Source organism: Engraulis encrasicolus, unplaced genomic scaffold, assembly GCF_034702125.1.
Source record: "Engraulis encrasicolus isolate BLACKSEA-1 unplaced genomic scaffold, IST_EnEncr_1.0 scaffold_29_np1212, whole genome shotgun sequence".
Classification (NCBI taxonomy): Eukaryota; Metazoa; Chordata; class Actinopteri; order Clupeiformes; family Engraulidae; genus Engraulis; species Engraulis encrasicolus.
The window spans coordinates 77,768-97,500 of NW_026945588.1; the positions used below are offsets into that span (position 1 = coordinate 77,768).

Below are 19,733 nucleotides of genomic sequence, written 5' to 3' on the forward strand. Positions count from 1 at the left end.
TCCAGGTCATGCGCATTTGTAAAATAAGAGAGGGTGCGATCAAAGGAACCCAACACCCCATGTCAGAGAGACTGGATACCATAATACTCTTAGCATCTCTGCCTATGTCAGGTGTGCATCATTATTGGGCAACTCTGGGAATATGGGCCACAAAAGAGATCTCTGAAAAGTAGGCTATAATTCAGAAGTCTTCCAGAGGGCTGTGGCTGTCTTGAAAGCGCACCCTCACTTTTTATATTAAAAAAAATGCATGACCTGGAATGCTTAATCCAATTGGTTTTCACACCTGAATCTTCACACCTTTCGAACGTCCACCGTCTCTGGACCATCAATCCTCTCACCGCCCTGCCTACTCCATTGGCCCATCAGGAGCGTACCTATGTTCCCCTGCCTACTCCATTGGCCCATCGGGAGCGTACCTATGTTCCCCTGCCTACTCCATTGGCCCATCGGGAGCGTACCTATGTTCCCCGGGTCCTATATTCCCCTACTCCATTGGCCCATCGGGAGCGTACCTATGTTCCCCGGGTCCTATTGGCCCATCAGGAGCGTACCTATGTTCCCTGGGTCCTATGTTCCCCGGGTCCTATGTTCCCCTGCCTACTCCATTGGCCCATCGGGAGCGTACCTATGTTCCCCGGGTCCTATATTCCCCTACTCCATTGGCCCATCGGGAGCGTACCTATGTTCCCCGGGTCCTATATTCCCCTACTCCATTGGCCCATCGGGAGCGTACCTATGTTCCCCGGGTCCTATGTTCCCCTGCCTACTCCATTGGCCCATTAATCAGACATCACACAGAGCAGCACAATATAAAATATAAAAGGGACCAAAAAAGCTGACAGTGCGCTGTTGGACAGCTCCATTGTTCCGCAGTCAGTCATTGTGCAAGGTGCTCATTGTGGCCCAATGACAGGTCTGCTGGCTGCCTGTTCGGAGGCACCTGATGTAGCTGATGTAAACAAGTGGGGAAATGCATAAACATACAGCTGATGTAAACAAGTGGGGAAATGCATAAACATACAGCTGTGTAAACAAGTGGGGAAATGCATAAACATACAGCTGATGTAAACAAGTGGGGAAATGCATAAACATACAGCTGTGTAAACAAGTGGGGAAATGCATAAACATACAGCTGTGTAAATATTTACCAGAGGCCAAGGCGGCAAGACTGACTATAATGAGGAGGGTTTTATAGGCAAGACTGAATATAAAGAGGAGGGTTTTATAGGCAAGACTGAGGAGGGTTTTATGGGTAAAACAACAATAAACAACAAACTATTATCCTGGCTGGCGGCTGGTGCACTGTTGAACAAAGTGGTTGAGAAATTCACTGCAAAAGTGTTGTGCAACGACACAGCGGGAGAGAGATACATTTGGTACATTTGTATGTCCATATTTTAACCAACTTAGACAGAGTTAGGCCTACTGTAGTCTACACAACGTCCAGGTCTATGAGCAGAGGGACATCTTCAGGGGCCCCCCAGCCAATAATAGGTGGTGAAAAACAAACAGGGATGACCACAATATTTTTATGTATCAAACATTTATGTTTTTTTATAAATGAATAAAAATACTCTGTTAAAAGGTTTGTAAAATCTTGAACATATCCTTGTCCTGGGCCCAGCCAAAGCTGATAACATAAATAACAAGACTTTATACTGCAGGGGTGATTTGTCGAGTTTTTTGTGTGTTTTTTCTTTTTAATTTTCGCTTGGGGCCCCAATTTACTCTAGAATCTCTGCCTATGAGCATGGCTCCATCACTTTTACAGGTAGGATTCAAGGATTCAAGGATTCAAGAATTTATTGTCATTGTCAAAAAGGCAACGAAATTGTGTTTGGGTACAATTATTATGTAACAATACTTAGTAGTAGCAGGTTTCCAAGTAAAGTGCAAAACGAGGTAAAAGTGACACCAGTGCTTGACCCCCCCAGCCCCCCCATCCCACTTAAAGTGCAGCAGAGATTAAGTGCATAATACGACACCCCCACCCCCCCCCCTCTCTCAAACATGCACGCGCGTATGCGTACACACACACACACACACACACACACACCCAGACACACACACACACACACACACACACACAGAATGTGTAGCCATGTATANCAGGGGTGGGGAATCTATGTCTTGAGGGCCGTTTGCGGCCCTTGAATCCGTTCTATCCGGCCCCTGATGTGATTTTAATGTTATGCAGCTTCACATGAAATATTACATATTTTGAAGTGGAATCTTAGAAAATACAATTAAGTTATATTCAGGGAACCTGAAGAAGGTGGCTGTTTCCTAATGGATAATGTAATCGACGGCTGCAATGTCGCTGTTGGGGTCAGATCCTGACATCAGTACTGAGCTATTCCCCAGACCCTATCCTGCCTTTGGAGACGACAGCTGTTATGATTGGCTATATGAATAGATTTTTATGATTTTTTTTTTGAGAAGGGAAATTGGGCCTACAATAGATCTGAGCAAGTGCCAGTGTTTTTTTTTTTTTAATTATGTATGTCTTGTATTTGTGTATGTAAGCTGACAGACACCTTAATTTCCCTCGAGATTGATAAAAAATAGTCTGATCTACTCTGGAGGTTGGGCTTGTGTTGTGGAACTTGTTCCTCCGCTGCCAGTGTTGCTGCACGGACCACAATAGAGAGAGCACAGCAACAATGGCGACGTCCCTTCTGAGAATAGGGCGACTCGGGTCGGTCAAGGTAACTCGGGATGTTTTATTCATTTAACATTTTAATTTTGTTTAGACAGAATATCGAAGTAAATACACATCCCTGCAGAATCATAGATGGGTAGGAGAAAGTGTAGTGCATATTGTCTTAAGTCCTTCAGAATCCTTCGAGGTTAGCTAGTCGGCTAGCTGACATTAGCCTCTACTCTGTTCTTGCAGACGAAACTCCAAGTAACGCAGCGTGTTATCTTTTTTAAAATAACAATAATGATGATGACAATAAAACAATAACCGATGTTACAAACACACGGCTGCTCCTCGCATGTCTGTATGGCGTCTGTAAGTCAGGTAGTAACTGTGACACTGCGCGATTTAGTCCGAGTAGCGTCAAGTCAAGTCAACTTTTGTCACTTATTTCATATGCACAGGTCATACAAGGAAAATGAAATTACGTTTCTCTCTCTATACCATGTAAGGACGTAATTGTGTTAATCATACACAGGACTGACATTTACAGACTGACATCAAAGTGCAAGACAGGACAAGCGTGGATTTCTCATTGACAGTGGAATGACATGAATCTCATTGATTACCATTCATGTCTTCAGTTGTCAGTAATGTCATCTGTTGTCAATAATGTCATCAGGTGTCAGTAATGTAATGTCATTTACTCGGCTGTCAGTTATGTTTTGTGCAGATTATAACGCCACTTAACTTAACTCACCTAAAGTACGTGTAGTAGGCCTATGTCTATGTCTGTAACGGGAAGGTAAGAAACTTTGTATGACCAGTGCATGTAAAGAGAAACGACACTAAAGCCGACTTGACTTGACCATGTGAACTTGACAAAACCCAACTCACTATGTTAACTACTATTATTATATGGTTGTGACGTCATCGGTCGAATGCTCCATTCATTTCAACGGGGCTCCCCAACGTTCGCACGTCTGTTATTTTTCGATAACGGACGGGTTGGTAACAGACCGCTGTCAATGGCAACAAGACTTTTCACTGCTAAAGCGACTTTTCAACAAGACTCTAATCAGCTGCTGTGATAGACAGCACCCGTTGTCCTGGCTACCGCTGTCAATGGCAACAAGACGTTCACTGCTAAAGCCACTGGCTTGTATACAAGTCAGTGGCTAAAGCGAATGTTTCATATCACTCCGCAGGGGGTCCGGTCTTTTGTCACTCTAATCAGCTGCTGCGATAGACAACACCTGTTGTCCTGGCTAGCCTACCTAGCTGTTGCCTAACGGTGTTCCACAACGGCACTGTTTTGTTTTGCGCAGCAACAATCTTAACATTAAATAGGTCTAAAGAAATGTCCCCGCATGTGTGAATCATTTAAGTATATCCATATAATAAGCGGGTTAACTTTCGGCGAGTCGGTCGCTTTGTGGAATAGCAGCACTTCAGAGAGAACAAGACCCCTCCGCTCCGCGTCGGGGTCTAAAGATTCTCTCTGTCGTGCTGCTATTCCACGGTAGCGACCTTCTCGCCGAACGTTAACCCTTACTTAACTGACCATGTTAACTTGACATGCACTTAATTTGACCAAGTTCAACTCATCATGTAGGGGACCCCCTTGAAAACGAGATGCCTATATCTCATCTCAAGGGTCTACTGTCCCCCTGAGCAAAATATATTGAACACTTACTTGACTTAACTTACCAACTTACCATGCTGACTTGACCTGACCTAACTTTACTGTGTGAGTGTGTGTGTGTGTGTGTGTGTGTGTGTGTGTGCGTGCGTGATGTGCGTGCGTGCGTGCGTGCCTGCGTACAGTGTGTGTGTGTGTGTGTCTGTGTGTGTCTGTGTGTGTCTGTGTGTGTTTGTGTGTGTGTGTGTTGCAGGGTAGAGTATGGAGTGTGTTGCGGACTCCTGCTGCCAGTGTGTGTACCAAGCCACCGGAGCCCAAAGCAGCCAGACCCCCCGCCGCACCCAGTAAGCACACACACACACACACACACACACACACACACACACACACACACACACACACACACACACACACACACACACACACGAAGAACTGGCTCTAAGTGAGTGACGGGGACCGTTTTGGGAGCCACATAGCCAACCGTTTTTTCCCCCTGTCTCCACTACCCTCATGTCAAGCGTGTAAGACACACATCTTGACCAATCGCGATGAAGAAGATGGCGGGTCCAAAAGGTCCAAAATGTTCTAAGATATCATTTAAATGATTTATGAATTCGTTTTGTAGAGCATGTGTATGGGGAGTCGATTGGTAGTCAAAAGAGCTAGCTCTCGGCCCTTCCGTGGCCTAACGGGAGGGCACTCGTCTGCCATGCGGCCGACCCGGGTTCGATTCCCGGTCCGGGTCCTTTGCCGGACCTTCCCCGTCTCTCTCTCCCCAACTCGCTTCTTGTCACCATCTTCACTGTGCTATCATAAAATCAAAAAGACCAAAAAAAATATCTTAATAAAAAACAAAACAAAAGAAAGAGCCGACTCTCCATATGAAGGAGAGCCTTAAGAATCAGATCTCAGAAAAGAGCCGAAAATACCATCACTACAAACACACACAAGACACTCTGCAAACACACACACATTGCACACCACAGGGGTGGAGGCTACAGGTCCTGATGTGAAATATGTTTTTATGGTGTGTATGTTAGCGTGACATGTGTACGTGTTTACATCACATTACATTACAGGTGTTTACAGGTGCTCCTGTTGCTTCCCAGCTGCAGTGACTTAAGGCGTCACCTCATGAATGATGTAATAAACAGTCCCTCCAGGAAATCGCGAGGTACGCGGATGGACATGCCTAATTCCGCCCGCCTACTTATAAGTGATAATAGTTAATTATATATCCACTGTTTAAGTCAGGAATGAATCTCGACATGATACGAAGTTTGTATGCTTACAATTTGAAACGGTGATGACATTGAAAACAGAGTCAAACGGCCATAAACAGCATTGTAATGAAGGGTGTCGTAATAATAATAATAATAATAATAATAATAATAATAATAATAATAATAATTGTATTTGTATAGCACTGTGTCATACAAGGCATGTAACTCAAAGTGCTTAACAAATGGGAAAAAACATTGTTAGAGATAGATTTAAAAGGAGAGGAGAGATAGATTTAAAAGGAGAGGTATAGAGGAGAGGCAGAAAAAGCAGGAAGGCAGAGGAAGAAGAGATAGACAGAGAATGTAGAGTCATAAGGTCAACGTAGGTTAGGACCAGGATTCTTAGATGTGTAAGGTCCATAGTGGCTGGGCCTATCATAAGTCATAGATAGTCACACAGAGATTGGGCGCTCAGGTGCGGCCCCTGGTGGCATCAGGGGTGAGGAAAAACTCCCTTTCGCTTGATTCATAGTTTGTGAGGGGGAAAAAAAGCTCAGTGAGGTCTGAGAAAAAAGACCCCCTGTAGTCAGGAAGAAACCTCAGGCAGAGACCAGCGGCCACCTAGGGGAGCCCCCTGCCAGGGCTGGATTGCGAGTAGTAAGGGCGCTGCGGCGGCTGGGACACTATGACGTCTTGGCAGCTAGGAGTTGGCAAGGATGAAGAGGTGGGTCTTCAGCTGCTTCTTAAAGGAGTCGACGGAGGTGGCTGATCGGATCTCGATGGGGAGGGTGTTCCATCTCTTGGGCGCATAGCAGGCAAACGCGGCGTCGCCGATCTTCTTCTGCGGGGGGGTGGGGGTCCTTAGCAGCTTGGCATCAGTGGACCTGAGAGCTCGAGCAGGGGCATAAAAAGAGAGCATGTCTGAGATATAGCTAGGGGCAAGTCCATTTAATGCTTTAAATACTGTGAGCAGAATCTTAAAGTCGATTCTGTATGAGACAGGTAACCAGTGCAGGTCTGCCAAGACAGGAGAGATGTGCTCTCTCATTCTGGTTCTTGTTAGGATTCTTGCCGCAGAATTTTGAATGAGTTGCAATTTGTCAATTAATTTTTTTGGGAGACCAGAGAAAAGAGCATTGCAGTAGTCTATCCTACTGGTGACAAAGGCATGAATAAGTTTCTCAGCGTCTTGTCGGGGGGCCAAGCCGCGCACTTTGTTGACATTTCTAAGATGGAAAAAAGCAGATTTTGTTATCTTGTTGATGTGAGGCTCAAAGCTCAAATCCGAGTCTATGACCACACCTAGGCTAGTAACCTTATCTTTAATGTGTATGCTTAGGTCACCTAGGCTTGAGTGGAGTTTTGCACGTTTTTTCTTAGGCCCAATGAGCAACACTTCAGTTTTATCTTCATTTAATTTTAGGAAGTTACTGTTCATCCAATCTGTAATGGCAGACATGCATTTAGTCAAGGCATGAATGGCAGTGGTTTGGCTAGGCTCGACAGAGATATATAGTTGAGTGTCATCGGCATAGCTATGAAAATCAACATTGTGCTCTCTGATGATGGAGCCCAGGGGCAACATATAGAGAGAGAAGAGGAGAGGGCCCAAGCAACTACCCTGAGCAACTCCAAAAGGCACATCATACTTGTTGGAGACGTATTCTCCGATGGTGACAAAAAACTGTCTTCCTGTAATATATGTTTTGAACCACTCTAAGACGTGACCGGACAAGCCTACCCAAGATTCAAGGCGGTCAATTAGTATGTTGTGGTCTATCGTGTCAAAGGCGGCACGCAGCATGAAAAAGATGGAGCTTTTCACGACGACATTCTGGCTAAAAACTCGCCCTGGCCGCTTCCCTGCTTTGCTTAAGGACCAAAATTATAATATAAAAATGGAAATAATATAAAAACACCAGAGGACTGGAATGTGGCAGTGTCCTTTACTTTCAAGCGTGGGGAAACACATTAAAATTCGCAACAAAAATCGCACCTTTCACTTCATGCCGCAACAAAATCGCAACACAGTAAGAAGCTCCGCAACTTTTATCGCGATTTTCTGGAAGTCCTCGTGCACCATCTGGCAATTCCGACCGCGTTTTTTTTTTTAGAAAATGCCCGCGATTTCCTGGTGGGACTGAATAAATGACCTAATGAAGAGTTTTCTCTTTACAGAGAGAGTTCTATTCAGCAGGAAGTGTGCAGCTTGAAATCTCCAGTTGCTAATCCTCATTAGATATGGCTAGATGTTGCTAATGCTAATGCTAAGCCTTTTAAACCCCTTAGTGCCTCTGTAACCGTATTGTCGTGTCATCACTCCTTAGTGCAGAGTCTGTTATAACTTTATTGTAGTGTCATCACCAGGGGTGTAGTGGGCGCGGTATGCGGAGGTACGCAGTCCACCCACTTCTCCTGAGGTGAAATTTTAAAAAGACATTCTGTCCGTGTTTGAATATAAAAAGGGGGTTGACATGACAAGTTGCGTAATAAATTGGTGACCTCTTAAATCGCGTACCCCCACTTTAAAAATCCCCACTACGACCCTGGTCATCACCCCTTAGTGCAGAGCCCTGAAGAAGGCTCAACTGCCGCTACGCTACGCGTGGGCAATTTTAAAGTCCTTAATGGACATGTCATTATAATAAAGACATTTTTAACTATACTTTTTGGAGTGCCTTGGTGAAGAAAAGTTATAACTGTTATAACCTTATTGTAGTGCAGAGCCTGTTATAACCTTATTGTCATCAAAATGTGAGTGTAAATGTGTGCCAGTAGAAGTTTTGTGTTTCCATAGCAACAGCGTTGCCAGATGAGGACCGTTAGGCCCTGTTGGCCTATACGAGGAGACGTGTGTGTGTTTGTGTGTGTGTGTGTGTGTGTGTGTGTGTGTGTGTGTGTGTGTGTGTGTGTGTGTGTGTGTGTGTGTGTGTGTGTGTGTGTGTTTACATGAAGAATGCTATAGTTGAGTGGACTCCACAGGTGTGGAAGGTGTGTTTGTGTGTGTGTGTGTGTGTGTGTTAATGAGTAAGTGTGTGTTTCTATAGGGTTGACAGATGAGGAGCGTTTGGCCCTGTTGGCCTATAAGACGCCAGTCTCCTTCCCCACCAAACTCCTCCCCCCTAGCGTCGTCACGGCAGTAGAACCGCCAGCAGTAGCAGCAGCTGCAGAACCCGCCGTTGCCGCCGCAACTGCAGCGACAGAATCCGCCGCAGTTGCAGAAACTGCTTCAGAACCAGAACCCGCCGTTCCTGCTGCCGCTGCAGAATCAGAATCCGCCGAAATCGCTAAAGAACCAGCAGCCACAGAAGCCAGCGAGGCCTTAGAGGCGCTACCTCAGGAAGAAGCCGTCGCTGCAGAACTAGCAGCAGCCGCCACACAGGCCTCAGAGGCGCCAGCAGCCCCAGAGCCCAGTCCAGAGCCTGTAGTGGCTGAGGCAGCAGCAGTAGAAGCAGCACCTGTGACAGAAGCAGCAGCTCCAGCAGAAGCAGCAGCAGAAGCGCCAGCAACAGTAGAGGCAGCTGCCCCAGAGCCCGTTGCGGAAGCAGCATCAGAGGCTGTGGCAGCAGCAGCAGCAGTAGAAGCGCCAGCAGCAGTAGAATCAGCGGTAGAGGCAGCTGCCCCAGCAGCCCCAGAGCCTGTAGTGGCTGAGGCAGCAGCAGCAGCAGTAGAAGCAGCACCTGTGGCAGTAGAGGCAGCAGAAGTGGCAGCTCCAGCAGCAGAAGCAGCAGCAGCAGCAGCAGCAGAAGCGCCAGCAACAGTAGAAGCAGCTGCCCCAGAGCCCGTTGCGGAAGTAGCATCAGAGGCTGTGGCAGCAGTAGAAGCAGCACCTGTGGCAGAAGTGGCAGCTCCAGCAGCAGCAACAGAAGCGCCAGCAGCAGTAGAGGCAGCTGCCCCAGAGCCCGTTGCGGAAGCAGCTGCTGAGGCTGTGGCAGCTCCAGTAGAGCCAGCAGCACCAGAGGCCGTTGTAGAGGCCACTCCAGAGGCAGCACCTGTGGCAGAAGCGCCAGCAGCAGCAGCAGCAGCAGCAGCAGTAGAAGCAGCACCTGTGGCTGAAGCGCCAGCAGCAGTAGAAGCATCAGAGACAGCACCAGCTGCAGCTGAAGAGGCGAAGACGTCCGAAGCCGCCAAGGAGGCGCCTGCAGAGGTTGCCGTAGAAACGGAGGCTGTCGCCGCGGCAGCAGCCAGCCAGGATGCAGCATCATCATCCTCCTCCAGCGACTCGGACTCCGACTCGGATTCAGATTCGGACACGGAAGCGGAGAAGAAGCCGGAGATGAAGCTGGAGGCCAAAGAGGCCATCGCCCCGGAGACCATCCCCATGGAGACGGCCGCCCCAGCAGGACCAACAGAGGCAGTGGTGGACGCCGTCTCGGAAGCCGTCACAGAGGCCGTCACCGAGGTCGTCACCTCGGCCACCGAAGCCGTGACCGAGGCCGTCAAGGGGGCCGTGACGGACGCCGTGACGTCGGCTGCTGAGGCCGTGGTGGACGCTGTGAAGGAAGCGGCGACGACAACGACAACGACAGCAGCAACAGCAGCAGCCGAGGAGTTGGTGGACGCCGCCCCAGAGGTCGCCCCAGAAGTCGCTCCAGCAGCAGAAGAGTCAGCAGCTCCGGTAGAAGCAGCAGCAGCAGCAGAGTCAGCAGCCGCCCCCGCAGCTGAAGAGCTGGTCAACGCCGCACCCACGGTGGCAGAAGCTGCACCTGCATCAGAGGCACCAGTGGAGGCGGAAGCCGCAGCTCCGGCAGAGGAACTCGTGGACGCCGCACCCGTGCAGGCCGAAGCTGCCGTAGAAGCTGAAGCCGCCCCTGCAGAGACGGCTGATGCTGCCGCTGATGCTGCTGTCGCTATAGAAACGGCCGCTGCTGATGCTGCTGAGCAGCTGGTGGACGCAGCTCCTGTCGTAGAGGGCGTCGCCGAGGAGACGCTGGCCGAGGCGGAAGCTGTAGCTGTTGTTGATGCTGCTCCTGTGGAAGCAGCCGCCCCTGAGCCTGAGGCTGGTGAAGAAGTCCAAGCAGAAGCAGAAGCCGCCCCCGAGGCCGAAGCTGTTGCTGTTGCGGCCGAAGCTGCTGAGTCCGCCCCCGCACCTGCTGCCGAAGTGGAGGCCGAGGTCGCCGCCCCTGCTGAGGGTGAAGCTGTAGAAGCTGCTGCTGCTGTGGAAGCTGCTGAGGCCCCAGTTGAAGCTGAAGCCGCCCCTGCAGCTGAACTAGAAGCCGCCCCTGCAGCTGAACTAGAAGCCGCCCCTGCAGCAGCTGAGGCGGAAGCTGAGGTGGAGGTTCTAGACCTGGCAGAGGTTCTGAACGCAGCAGAGACTCCAGCTCTGGAGCCAGTAGAGGGTACACACACGCGCCTTCAAACATGCACACACACACACACACACACACACCAGCATTCATACCCACACCAGCATTCATACCCATGTATTAAGTAGCAAACTTCTCTATGAGTACTCCCTGTAGCCTGGCCGTGTTTACACTGCAGCCAGTAGCCCTGTAGTCGAGTAACCCAAGGTCGCTTTACACCAGTAGCCCTGTAGTGTCTGATTACACTACTACACCCAATAGCCAATAGCCAATAGTCTTGGACACAGGTAGCAACAGGTAACCACTGTGTCCTTGACAACACACCTGTATTTAGCATTAGTTTCCATGACAACACTGATGTGCAGTTCTGCATGGGTTTACATATCTACGCATGTGACATGCTGCCATGTCCTTGATGTATGTATGCACACACACACACAGACACACACACACACACACACACACACACACACACACACACACACACACACAGACTGACACACTGACACTCGGTTCTTGGCGATGGGGACGTCTTCTAACACTTTTCTCTGGGCCGCCCATATTATCTTGGTCTAAATCTTGCACCCCCCTCTCTCTTCACTTCACACATGTGCACCCCTCCCTCTCCACTCGTCCGTCTGCACCCCTCTCTTCTTCTGTCTGACGGGTCACCTCTGGACTCCTCTCTGAAGGTCGTTCAGGCCACATGGCCACATTGTCAGCTAGCCTGACGTTAATGTTAATGTTAAATGTTAAATGCTAATGATGAATATTAATGATGCTGTTAATGGTAAGTTGATACTGGTAATGTCAACATGTTATGTCATGTTTATGTTTAATGTCGGTAACGTTAATGGTAAATTACAACATGTTCACTGGGAGTGTTTGTGACTCGTCTCAAGTCTGATATCCCTTATGATGCTAATTGAACTGTTTATGCTCATGTTTAATGTTAACGGTAATGTTAAAGGCATTCTACTGGTAATGTGTATGTTTTGCTTCTTAATGCTAATGAAGGAGACTGCTAACGGCCAATGTGTTACTGGTAATGTAGCACTCTGCTAATGCTAATTTAGTCTACTGGTAAAGTTCATACACTATGCTACCGCTAATGGTTGCTACTGGTGAGTACAGTGGTGATGTTTCTATTGGAGGTTGAAGTTAATGTTCAAGATAACTTGTTAAGTGTTAATGTGTGTGAAGCTGTTTGTGATACTTTTAAATGTTTGTATTATTGTTCATTTTTACAATGTGTTACTGTTAACGGTAAAGGCATTGGTTGCTGTTTGTGATACTTTTTAATGTTTGTGTTATTGTTCATTTTTACAACGTGTTACTGTTAACGGTAAAGGCATTGGTTGCATTTGGTATCAAATTACATATTTGTGACATAAATGTATTACTATTGGTTTATACTGGTAATGTTTTTTACTGTTGCTGATGTTCCTGCAACTCCTGTATACGCTAATGCTAATGCTAAAGTTAATGCTAACGCCACTCTCTCCTGCTGTTAGCTAGCTAGCGGCTAATGGCTAACGTTAGCGTCATCTTCATCTGTGGGGGTGATGTTTCCTTAGCGCTCTCCCATGCCACCGCTAACTGCCAAAGCTAACTGCCTGTATAGGTGGGGGATGCATTGTGCTTTGTGCCTGTGCCTGAAAAGGTGGAAGATACATTGAGTTCTGTGCTAAACTACTGTGTTCTCTATGGATTAAGGTTAATGCCATGAGCGATGCATGCTAACTTGCACACATTTTGTGTTGCCACGGTGACATGTTGTGTGGACATGCTAGTAATGCTAATGAGTCTTGTGTTTTTATAAGCAAAACCATGGTAACCATCACCTTTGCTAACTCTCGCTAGTAATGCTAATAGTTTTTGTGTTTTTATGAAGGTTACCATGGTTACCTTATCGATGCTAACTCTGGCTAGCGCTAACTCTCCCTCCTCTTTCTCCTCCTCTGCTAACCATCCTGTAGGCACCTGTCTGGCGGTGTGTGTGCTCATGTGTTGGGTATCAGCATGTGTGTGTGTGTGTATGTGTGAGTGTGTGTTTGTGACTGGCATGGTGGCTATTTTCACTCAAAACACTTTTTTCCCCATTTCTTTCTCTCTCTCTCACTCTCTTTCCCTCTCAAACGGACAGTGAGAATGTTTACTGATATCGGATTCTTGGTGTGTGTGGGTGGGTGTGTGTGTGTGTGTGTGTGTGTGTGTGTGTGTGTGTGTGTGTGTGTGTGTGTGTGTGTGTGTGTGTGTGTTTTCCAGAGCCGGCGCCGTTTGACAACTCTAAGTACTCCAACCTGCAGCACCACCAGTACAACGAGTACACCTTCTCAGGTAACTAGTACTCCTTAACTAGTACTCCTTAACTAGTACTCCTTAACTAGTACACCTTAACTAGTACTCCTTAACGAATACACCTTAACTAGTACACCTTAACTAGTACACCTTAACTAGTACTCCTTAACTAGTACACCTTAACTAGTACTAGCCTGGGCGAATAGCCGACTGTTGACTCCGTCAATCAGTCTGGCAAAAGCCATGAGGAATTCGTGTCCGTGGATGGTGGGAGATGGTCTGATCTTACTCTGCCATTTACATTCATTGGAGCTCCGAATTCAAATTATAACCCATATTATGCTTTATTAGCATGACTGTTACGATATAGCATCGCAAAAGCATACAAATAACAAAACAAAAGTGTGAATATAGTTACCATAACCAATCAGCAACGGAGCTCGCGGGTGAGTTCTGCGTCACTTCTCTGTTTGCTGATTGGCTAAACACTGAGAGAACCGAGCTGGCGGCTTTTGCCAGACGATGTGCGGAGCCCAAATCTTTGGGTGGGTTATTAGTACTCCTTAACTGTGTAAACGGTTGTTACCTGTGTGTGTGTGTCTGTGTGTAGGGGTGTGCGTGTGTGTGTGTGTGTGTGTGTGTCCTTCTCAGATTTGGACGTTGAGATGGCCAAGTACCGACTGCCACAGCCCTCGTCTGGACGCCCGTCACCCAGACACTGAACACACACACACACACACACACACACACACACACACACACTGAACACACACACACACACACACACACACACTGAACACACACACACAGACTACCCCAACCCTCATCTGGAAGACCAATCACCCAGACACCCATTCGGCGTCACACACACACACACATACACACACCCACACCCACATACACACACACTCGGGCTGTAAAGTCAGTCTGATATCTTATGTATTTGAGTGAATGAGTAAACGTGTTAATGTTAATTAATAAAAGAATTCTGATTTTAAACACCAAGCTGCTGACTGGGTGAGATCTCATTTCTTCCTGGAACTTTGCTGCTCACGGGGGGCCCTAATGCCTATCGCCGGCCCTGTTTTCATGTATTTTGTGCGTTCCAATATGCAGACTTCCGTCTTTCCTTGTCCACTTGCCTGCTTGTGACCTCATAATGACCTCACTGACGACAGAAAATTAATTTAATATCTTGCAAAAGCACCATTCTAATGTCATTTCCTCATTTGCAACTGGGATGGTGAATGAAAAATAGTCCCCCAAAAGTTGTGTCTAGGCTGACAGCAGGGAAACCTTATTATTTTCTCCAGGGAGACGAGGCTGTCAGCAACATGCGAGGCCACAAGCACAAGTGGAGGACAGAAGTCTACATATTGGAATGGACACTCTTGAGTGGATTCGTTCAAGTTCAGTTGACCATTTTGTTTCCTACAGTTCTTGAAGTTTGAGTAACGGGGACCTCTGCTGGTGGGAGCAGGTCAATGGGCTCTGGTGGAGAGGGGGGCGCAGGCATAGAGGTCGAAAATAACACTAGAGGTGACACGGCAGTTTGCAACAGCGCTGGGAAATGGCACATGGAGCTTCCCAACTTCCGTAGGTAGTGTAGGCACCTTCAGTCAATGCAAGTCAAAACCCCAGTCAAAAAATTGACTAAAACTGTGTGAATATGAAGTAACACATATTAATCAAAGACCAGATTTGAAATGTCAGGCTAAAGATCTACTTAAATCATATGAGTCGATTAAATACATTTAAAAATCAAATTATATATTTTATGAACATAGTCAGCAACACACTTCAACTATTGTCCTTGTATAGTGTGTTGATGGACATTTTCACATGATTAAGCCATTTTTGACAGAGGTGAGCGTCCTTCTCCTTTAATTGCCATTTCTCTTGTCTACCTACAGATAATGGCCGCTACAGATTGCCGTAAAAAGGGGAGCGGGGTCACCTCTAGTGGCAGCAAAAGTACAGAACAAAATAAATGGAATACTTACAGTATTTCTCGATTGGTTTTGTACATTTCTCACAACAGAATAATCATTCTCAAAACGTCTTGTTCAATTGTGACTTCCTGCTGTTATCTGTGCACATGGTAAAATACGTTTCTCATAGTTTTCAGCATTTAGCAAATGCTTTCATCATCATGCAGATGGTTGTGTACAATTCTCAGCTTTTTTGTACATTAGCAATTGCTTTTGTCATATCACTCAAAACGCATTGTCACTGAATACACAAAACTATCTCAAACCCCAAAACATTTAGGCCCTAGGTCATAGTTTAAGTCTTGACATGCAAAATGATTTACCAAGCTGTCATAATGCGTTAAGCACTGTATAATTTCCATTGGATTTGTGTCTATAAATGTGATCTGAATTGGTGAATTGCTCACAGGTAAATATTGACTCTCTCTAATCAAAAGCAGTAGAAAGGAAAGAGGAAACAAGCATGCAATACAACAATAAGCACTGTACTGCATTACATTACTCTATGCCTCATGTGCCCTTTATAATTATGCTCCACGCAAAATTACAATATTTCCCTAGAATTTCACAAGACAGTAAGTGCACTTTATACAGTATCAGTGAATTGTTTCAAATTTATTTTGCTTTACAGTTCTAGATTTTTTTTCCACACGGTCCTGCAAGACAAGTAAAAAGGGGTAGTAGAGGGCGCACTTTGACACCTCAATCAGAGTTGACAATTTTTTTGATTTTGCAATGAGAAAACCTTTCAATAAATATGTCGTACTCTAAATGTATAGAGTACAATCTTACCTGATCAATGTAATATAAAGTCGAATTTACAACATTTTCCACCCATTCTAAGCAACATTTAGCTTCAGAAAACATCCTCAAGAGTGTACTAGTCAATTGACAACATGACAAATCAATTTGACTAGCTTGTCCATACACTATGACACAATGACTAACCATTCTGCTGGCACTGACGCGTTCATTGACACAAAAACTTGGTTTTGAAAGACAAACTAAGGATTTTGAGGAAGAGACTTGGTTTTGCAGGTCATCCATGGTGTTTTGCCATTTGTTAAAGCTGTTTTGAGAATGAATACTGTGTTTTGAAAATTGCGAGAGAGATTCGAGAAATGTACAAAACCAATTGAGAAATACTGTAATGTAGACCAAAATAAGCTAAAAGAAGCTAAACAATATTCTTATGGGGAGAGCAATGTGAGACTTTTTTTTTTACAAGAGCTCCCCTCTAGCGAAGCTAAAATTATACATCTGTAAAATTTTCACATTTTCCACTAATTTTGGATTTAAGAGTTCAAAAGAAGTGGTCGAGTGTCTCTTTTTTACCCCAAAAACGAGGTACACTGAGACAAACCAGAAAAAAAATCCTGGGGTAACGTGAACCACCACAGTTAAAGCTGATACATTTCGTTAACTACTTAAAAGCAACATGTTTACATCCCAACAGCTAGATTAACCCATTAGTGCTATAACCTTACTGTCACCAAAATTGTAATGGCTATGTCTGAAATTGTTACTGAAGGCTCTCTGTACTGTCATAGCAATGTTGTTATAATGTAGTTTAGTATTTTCTGCAAGTAGTGAATAGGCCCGCCGGCGACACCATCTGCAGTAAGAGGCTACTAACCACACATTCCAAATCCAATATTGTAGGGGCTTTCAAGACACGTTTTTTTCCCCCATCGCTGACCTCAGTGGCTGCACGCCCCATGTCTGTGAGGGGTGTTTTAGCCCAGGTTGTCTTGTGTTGGGCTTAGGACAAAACTGCACTCTGCACTTCTGCACTCAACACTACAGATTCATTTTTTCAATATTGCATCTTATCACAACTCAGGAGTTTTTGACTTTTGGCCCCTGGCAGGTGGGACCCCAAGGCAACAGCCATATCGAGCCTGTGCGTTAATCCGGCCCTGTCTTCAATGATTATGACTAACAATAACACCAATTAATGTAACATTTCACATATGTGTGTTTTAAGACATGGCATTGGTTACAGTCCCTGGAGCAGTGTGGAGTTAGGTGCCTTGGTACAGGGTATTGGTTACAGTCCCTGGAGCAGTGTGGGGTTAGGTGCCTTGGTACCAGTGTTAATTTTGTGAGCATTTTTTGATTTAGTCGTAGTCTTAGTCACAATGACGAAAACCAATTTTAGTCTTAGTCATATTTTAGTCATTGCCTTCCCAATTTAGTCTTAGTCTTAGACTAAATGACGATAATCAATTTTAGTCTTAGTCGACTTTTAGTCATTTTAGTCATTTTAGTCAACACTGTACATAATAGAACTTCTCGACACACTGATTCTCTTTTTTAACATATACCATTGACTGTAGAGAATAAACCGTCTCCGCACACTACTTTTCTTTTTAACATATATCACACTGTGCAGAATAAACCTTCTTCACACACTGGTGCTCTTTTTCTCTATTTTATTTAACACCAGTGTTAATTTCGTCAGCTTTCTAAAATTTAGTCTTAGTCTTAGTCACAATGACGAAAATCAATTTTAGTCTTAGTCATATTTTAGTCATTGCCTTTCCAATTTAGTCTTAGTCTTAGTCTAAATGACGAAAATCAAAAAAGGGCATTGACGAAATATTTTAGTCATAGTCATGGTTGACGAAATTAACACTACTTGGTACAGGGTATTGGTTACAGTCCCTGGAGCAGTGTGGAGTTAGGTGCCTTGGTACAGGGTATTGGTTACAGTCCCTGGAGCAGTGTGGGCTCACTGTAGGTGCCTTGTATTGGTTACAGTCCCTGGAGCAGTGTGGGGTTAGGTGCCTTGGTACAGGGTATTGGGTACAGCTCCTGGAGCAGTGTGGAGTTAGGTGTCTTGGTACAGGGTATTGGTTACAGTCCCTGAAGCAGTGTGGGGTTAGGTGCCTTGGTACAGGGTATTGGTTACAGTCCCTGGAGCAGTGTGGGGTTAGGTGTCTTGGTAGGCCTACAGGGTTTTTGGTTATGGAGCAGTGTGGGGTTAGGTGCCTTGGTACAGGGTATTGGGTACAGCTCCTGGAGCAGTGTGGAGTTAGGTGTCTTGGTACAGGTCATTGGTTACAGTGCCTGGAGCAGTGTGGGGTTAGGTGCCTTGGTACAGGGTATTGGTTACAGTCCCTGGAGCAGTGTGGTGTTACATGCCTTGGTACAGGTCATTGGTTACAGTGCCTGGAGCAGTGTGGGGTTAGGTGCCTTGCTGAAGGGCACTTCAACCATGGATGGAGGTGTAGGTAAGGTTATATATACCAGGGTCTCCGCGGATCCTTAAAAAGTCTTACTTTTAATATTTGGTTTTTAAGGTCTTATAAAGCCTTATATTTAGCCATTTTTTGGAAGTGTGGTATTATATTTACATGGGAGGTCTTATTTTTCATCTGGGTAGCTTGAGTGTAAGAAAAAAAAGTCTAGTGCTATAAACATTTAACCGGTTCACGTCCCAAGATGCTGAAACGTAGCCTAAAGTAGGCCTAGCTGTCGGCTGCGCGCTGTAGCCAGGTGTCTGTGGCGCAGTGCAGCCCGCTGCTGGCATCACACAGCGGTGGGCAGCCACATACTTGTGGGCGCAGCGTTTAGCCTACTTTAGCCATGTTCTAGTAGTAAAAAGTGATTAGAACAGACACAATATGAACGTGAATCGAGATGGGTAGATTCAAGTTCAGTGTATTATGGCTTGAGGACGAGAAATGCAACCGTTGGGTGTCCAAAGCAGTGTCGAAATATGAAGCTCGATGTAAACTGTCGGGAGGACGCATAATCATTTAGTTGTTGAGGGTAAGTTTTAAATGTTGTCTGTCGCAAGCCTGCTCCTTCCTTTACATGTTAGCCATGCCCTCACGTTTGGGTAAATGCGTTTGCTAAATGCAAAGGGTTCATTTTATAAAGTCCATTATGACCGTATATTCGAAAATATTTGTTCCTTCATACAATACACTTTCAAAATCGCCTCGAGATAGGCCTACACGACAGGTTATGCTTCTGTGAAATGCAAATGGTTTTGTTGACATGACCGCATGAGGAAGTGAGCGTGAGGGTAACGTTGCAATACGAAATCGGATGAGTAGAGGCGTAACAGAATAGCCTATGTACGAAGCTAAATTATCTGGCGAGGTGCGATAATGTCTTAATCGGTAACCAGATGAGCAACGGTAAAAACGCTAAATGCGTTCTAGTGGACAGGAAATCGCTTCCAAGTTGTGCGCTGTGTTTTGCATCTGCTACCCGTCTCTGATAAAGGCGAGCTGGAGGAGAAACGTCACTCAGAGCTACTACATTTAACCCTTTTGACACCAGGTGTTCTCTCTCCTATAGTTAAGTGCAACTGTTTATCCATCAGAAATGGTGAATTGTTGAATCATTTTAAATGTGTAGCCTACATTTAAAGGCATTTGATGAACATTCATCAGTTTCGTTTCATAGGCCATAAAAAATGCATGGGACCCTCAGTTAAATGTCAGTTGTCAAAACTGACCTTATGGATGCATGGTTTCTGTAGGCCTACAGATCAGTTCCTCCTTGCTACTGCTTACACTATGTGTTTACCCTAGGCTACACTATACAAATACAGTACCTATATATTATGTAGGCTATTAGGCCTACATTACACTATTGCAATTTATTATA

General features: G+C 45.7%; 1 protein-coding gene across 1 annotated transcript; it reads left to right on the forward strand.

The window, feature by feature from the left end:
• The first annotated feature begins 1,753 nt into the window (after nucleotides 1–1,753).
• ndufv3 (NADH:ubiquinone oxidoreductase subunit V3) lies at nucleotides 1,754–14,121 on the forward strand. The gene is made up of 6 exons (XM_063193142.1): nucleotides 1,754–1,774; nucleotides 2,589–2,711; nucleotides 4,540–4,630; nucleotides 8,557–10,848; nucleotides 13,084–13,155; nucleotides 13,768–14,121. Exons 1-6 carry the CDS (start codon nucleotides 1,754–1,756, stop codon nucleotides 13,836–13,838), a joined length of 2,670 nt encoding a protein of 889 aa, XP_063049212.1. The 3' UTR covers nucleotides 13,839–14,121.
• Nucleotides 14,122–19,733: the final 5,612 nt, after the last annotated feature.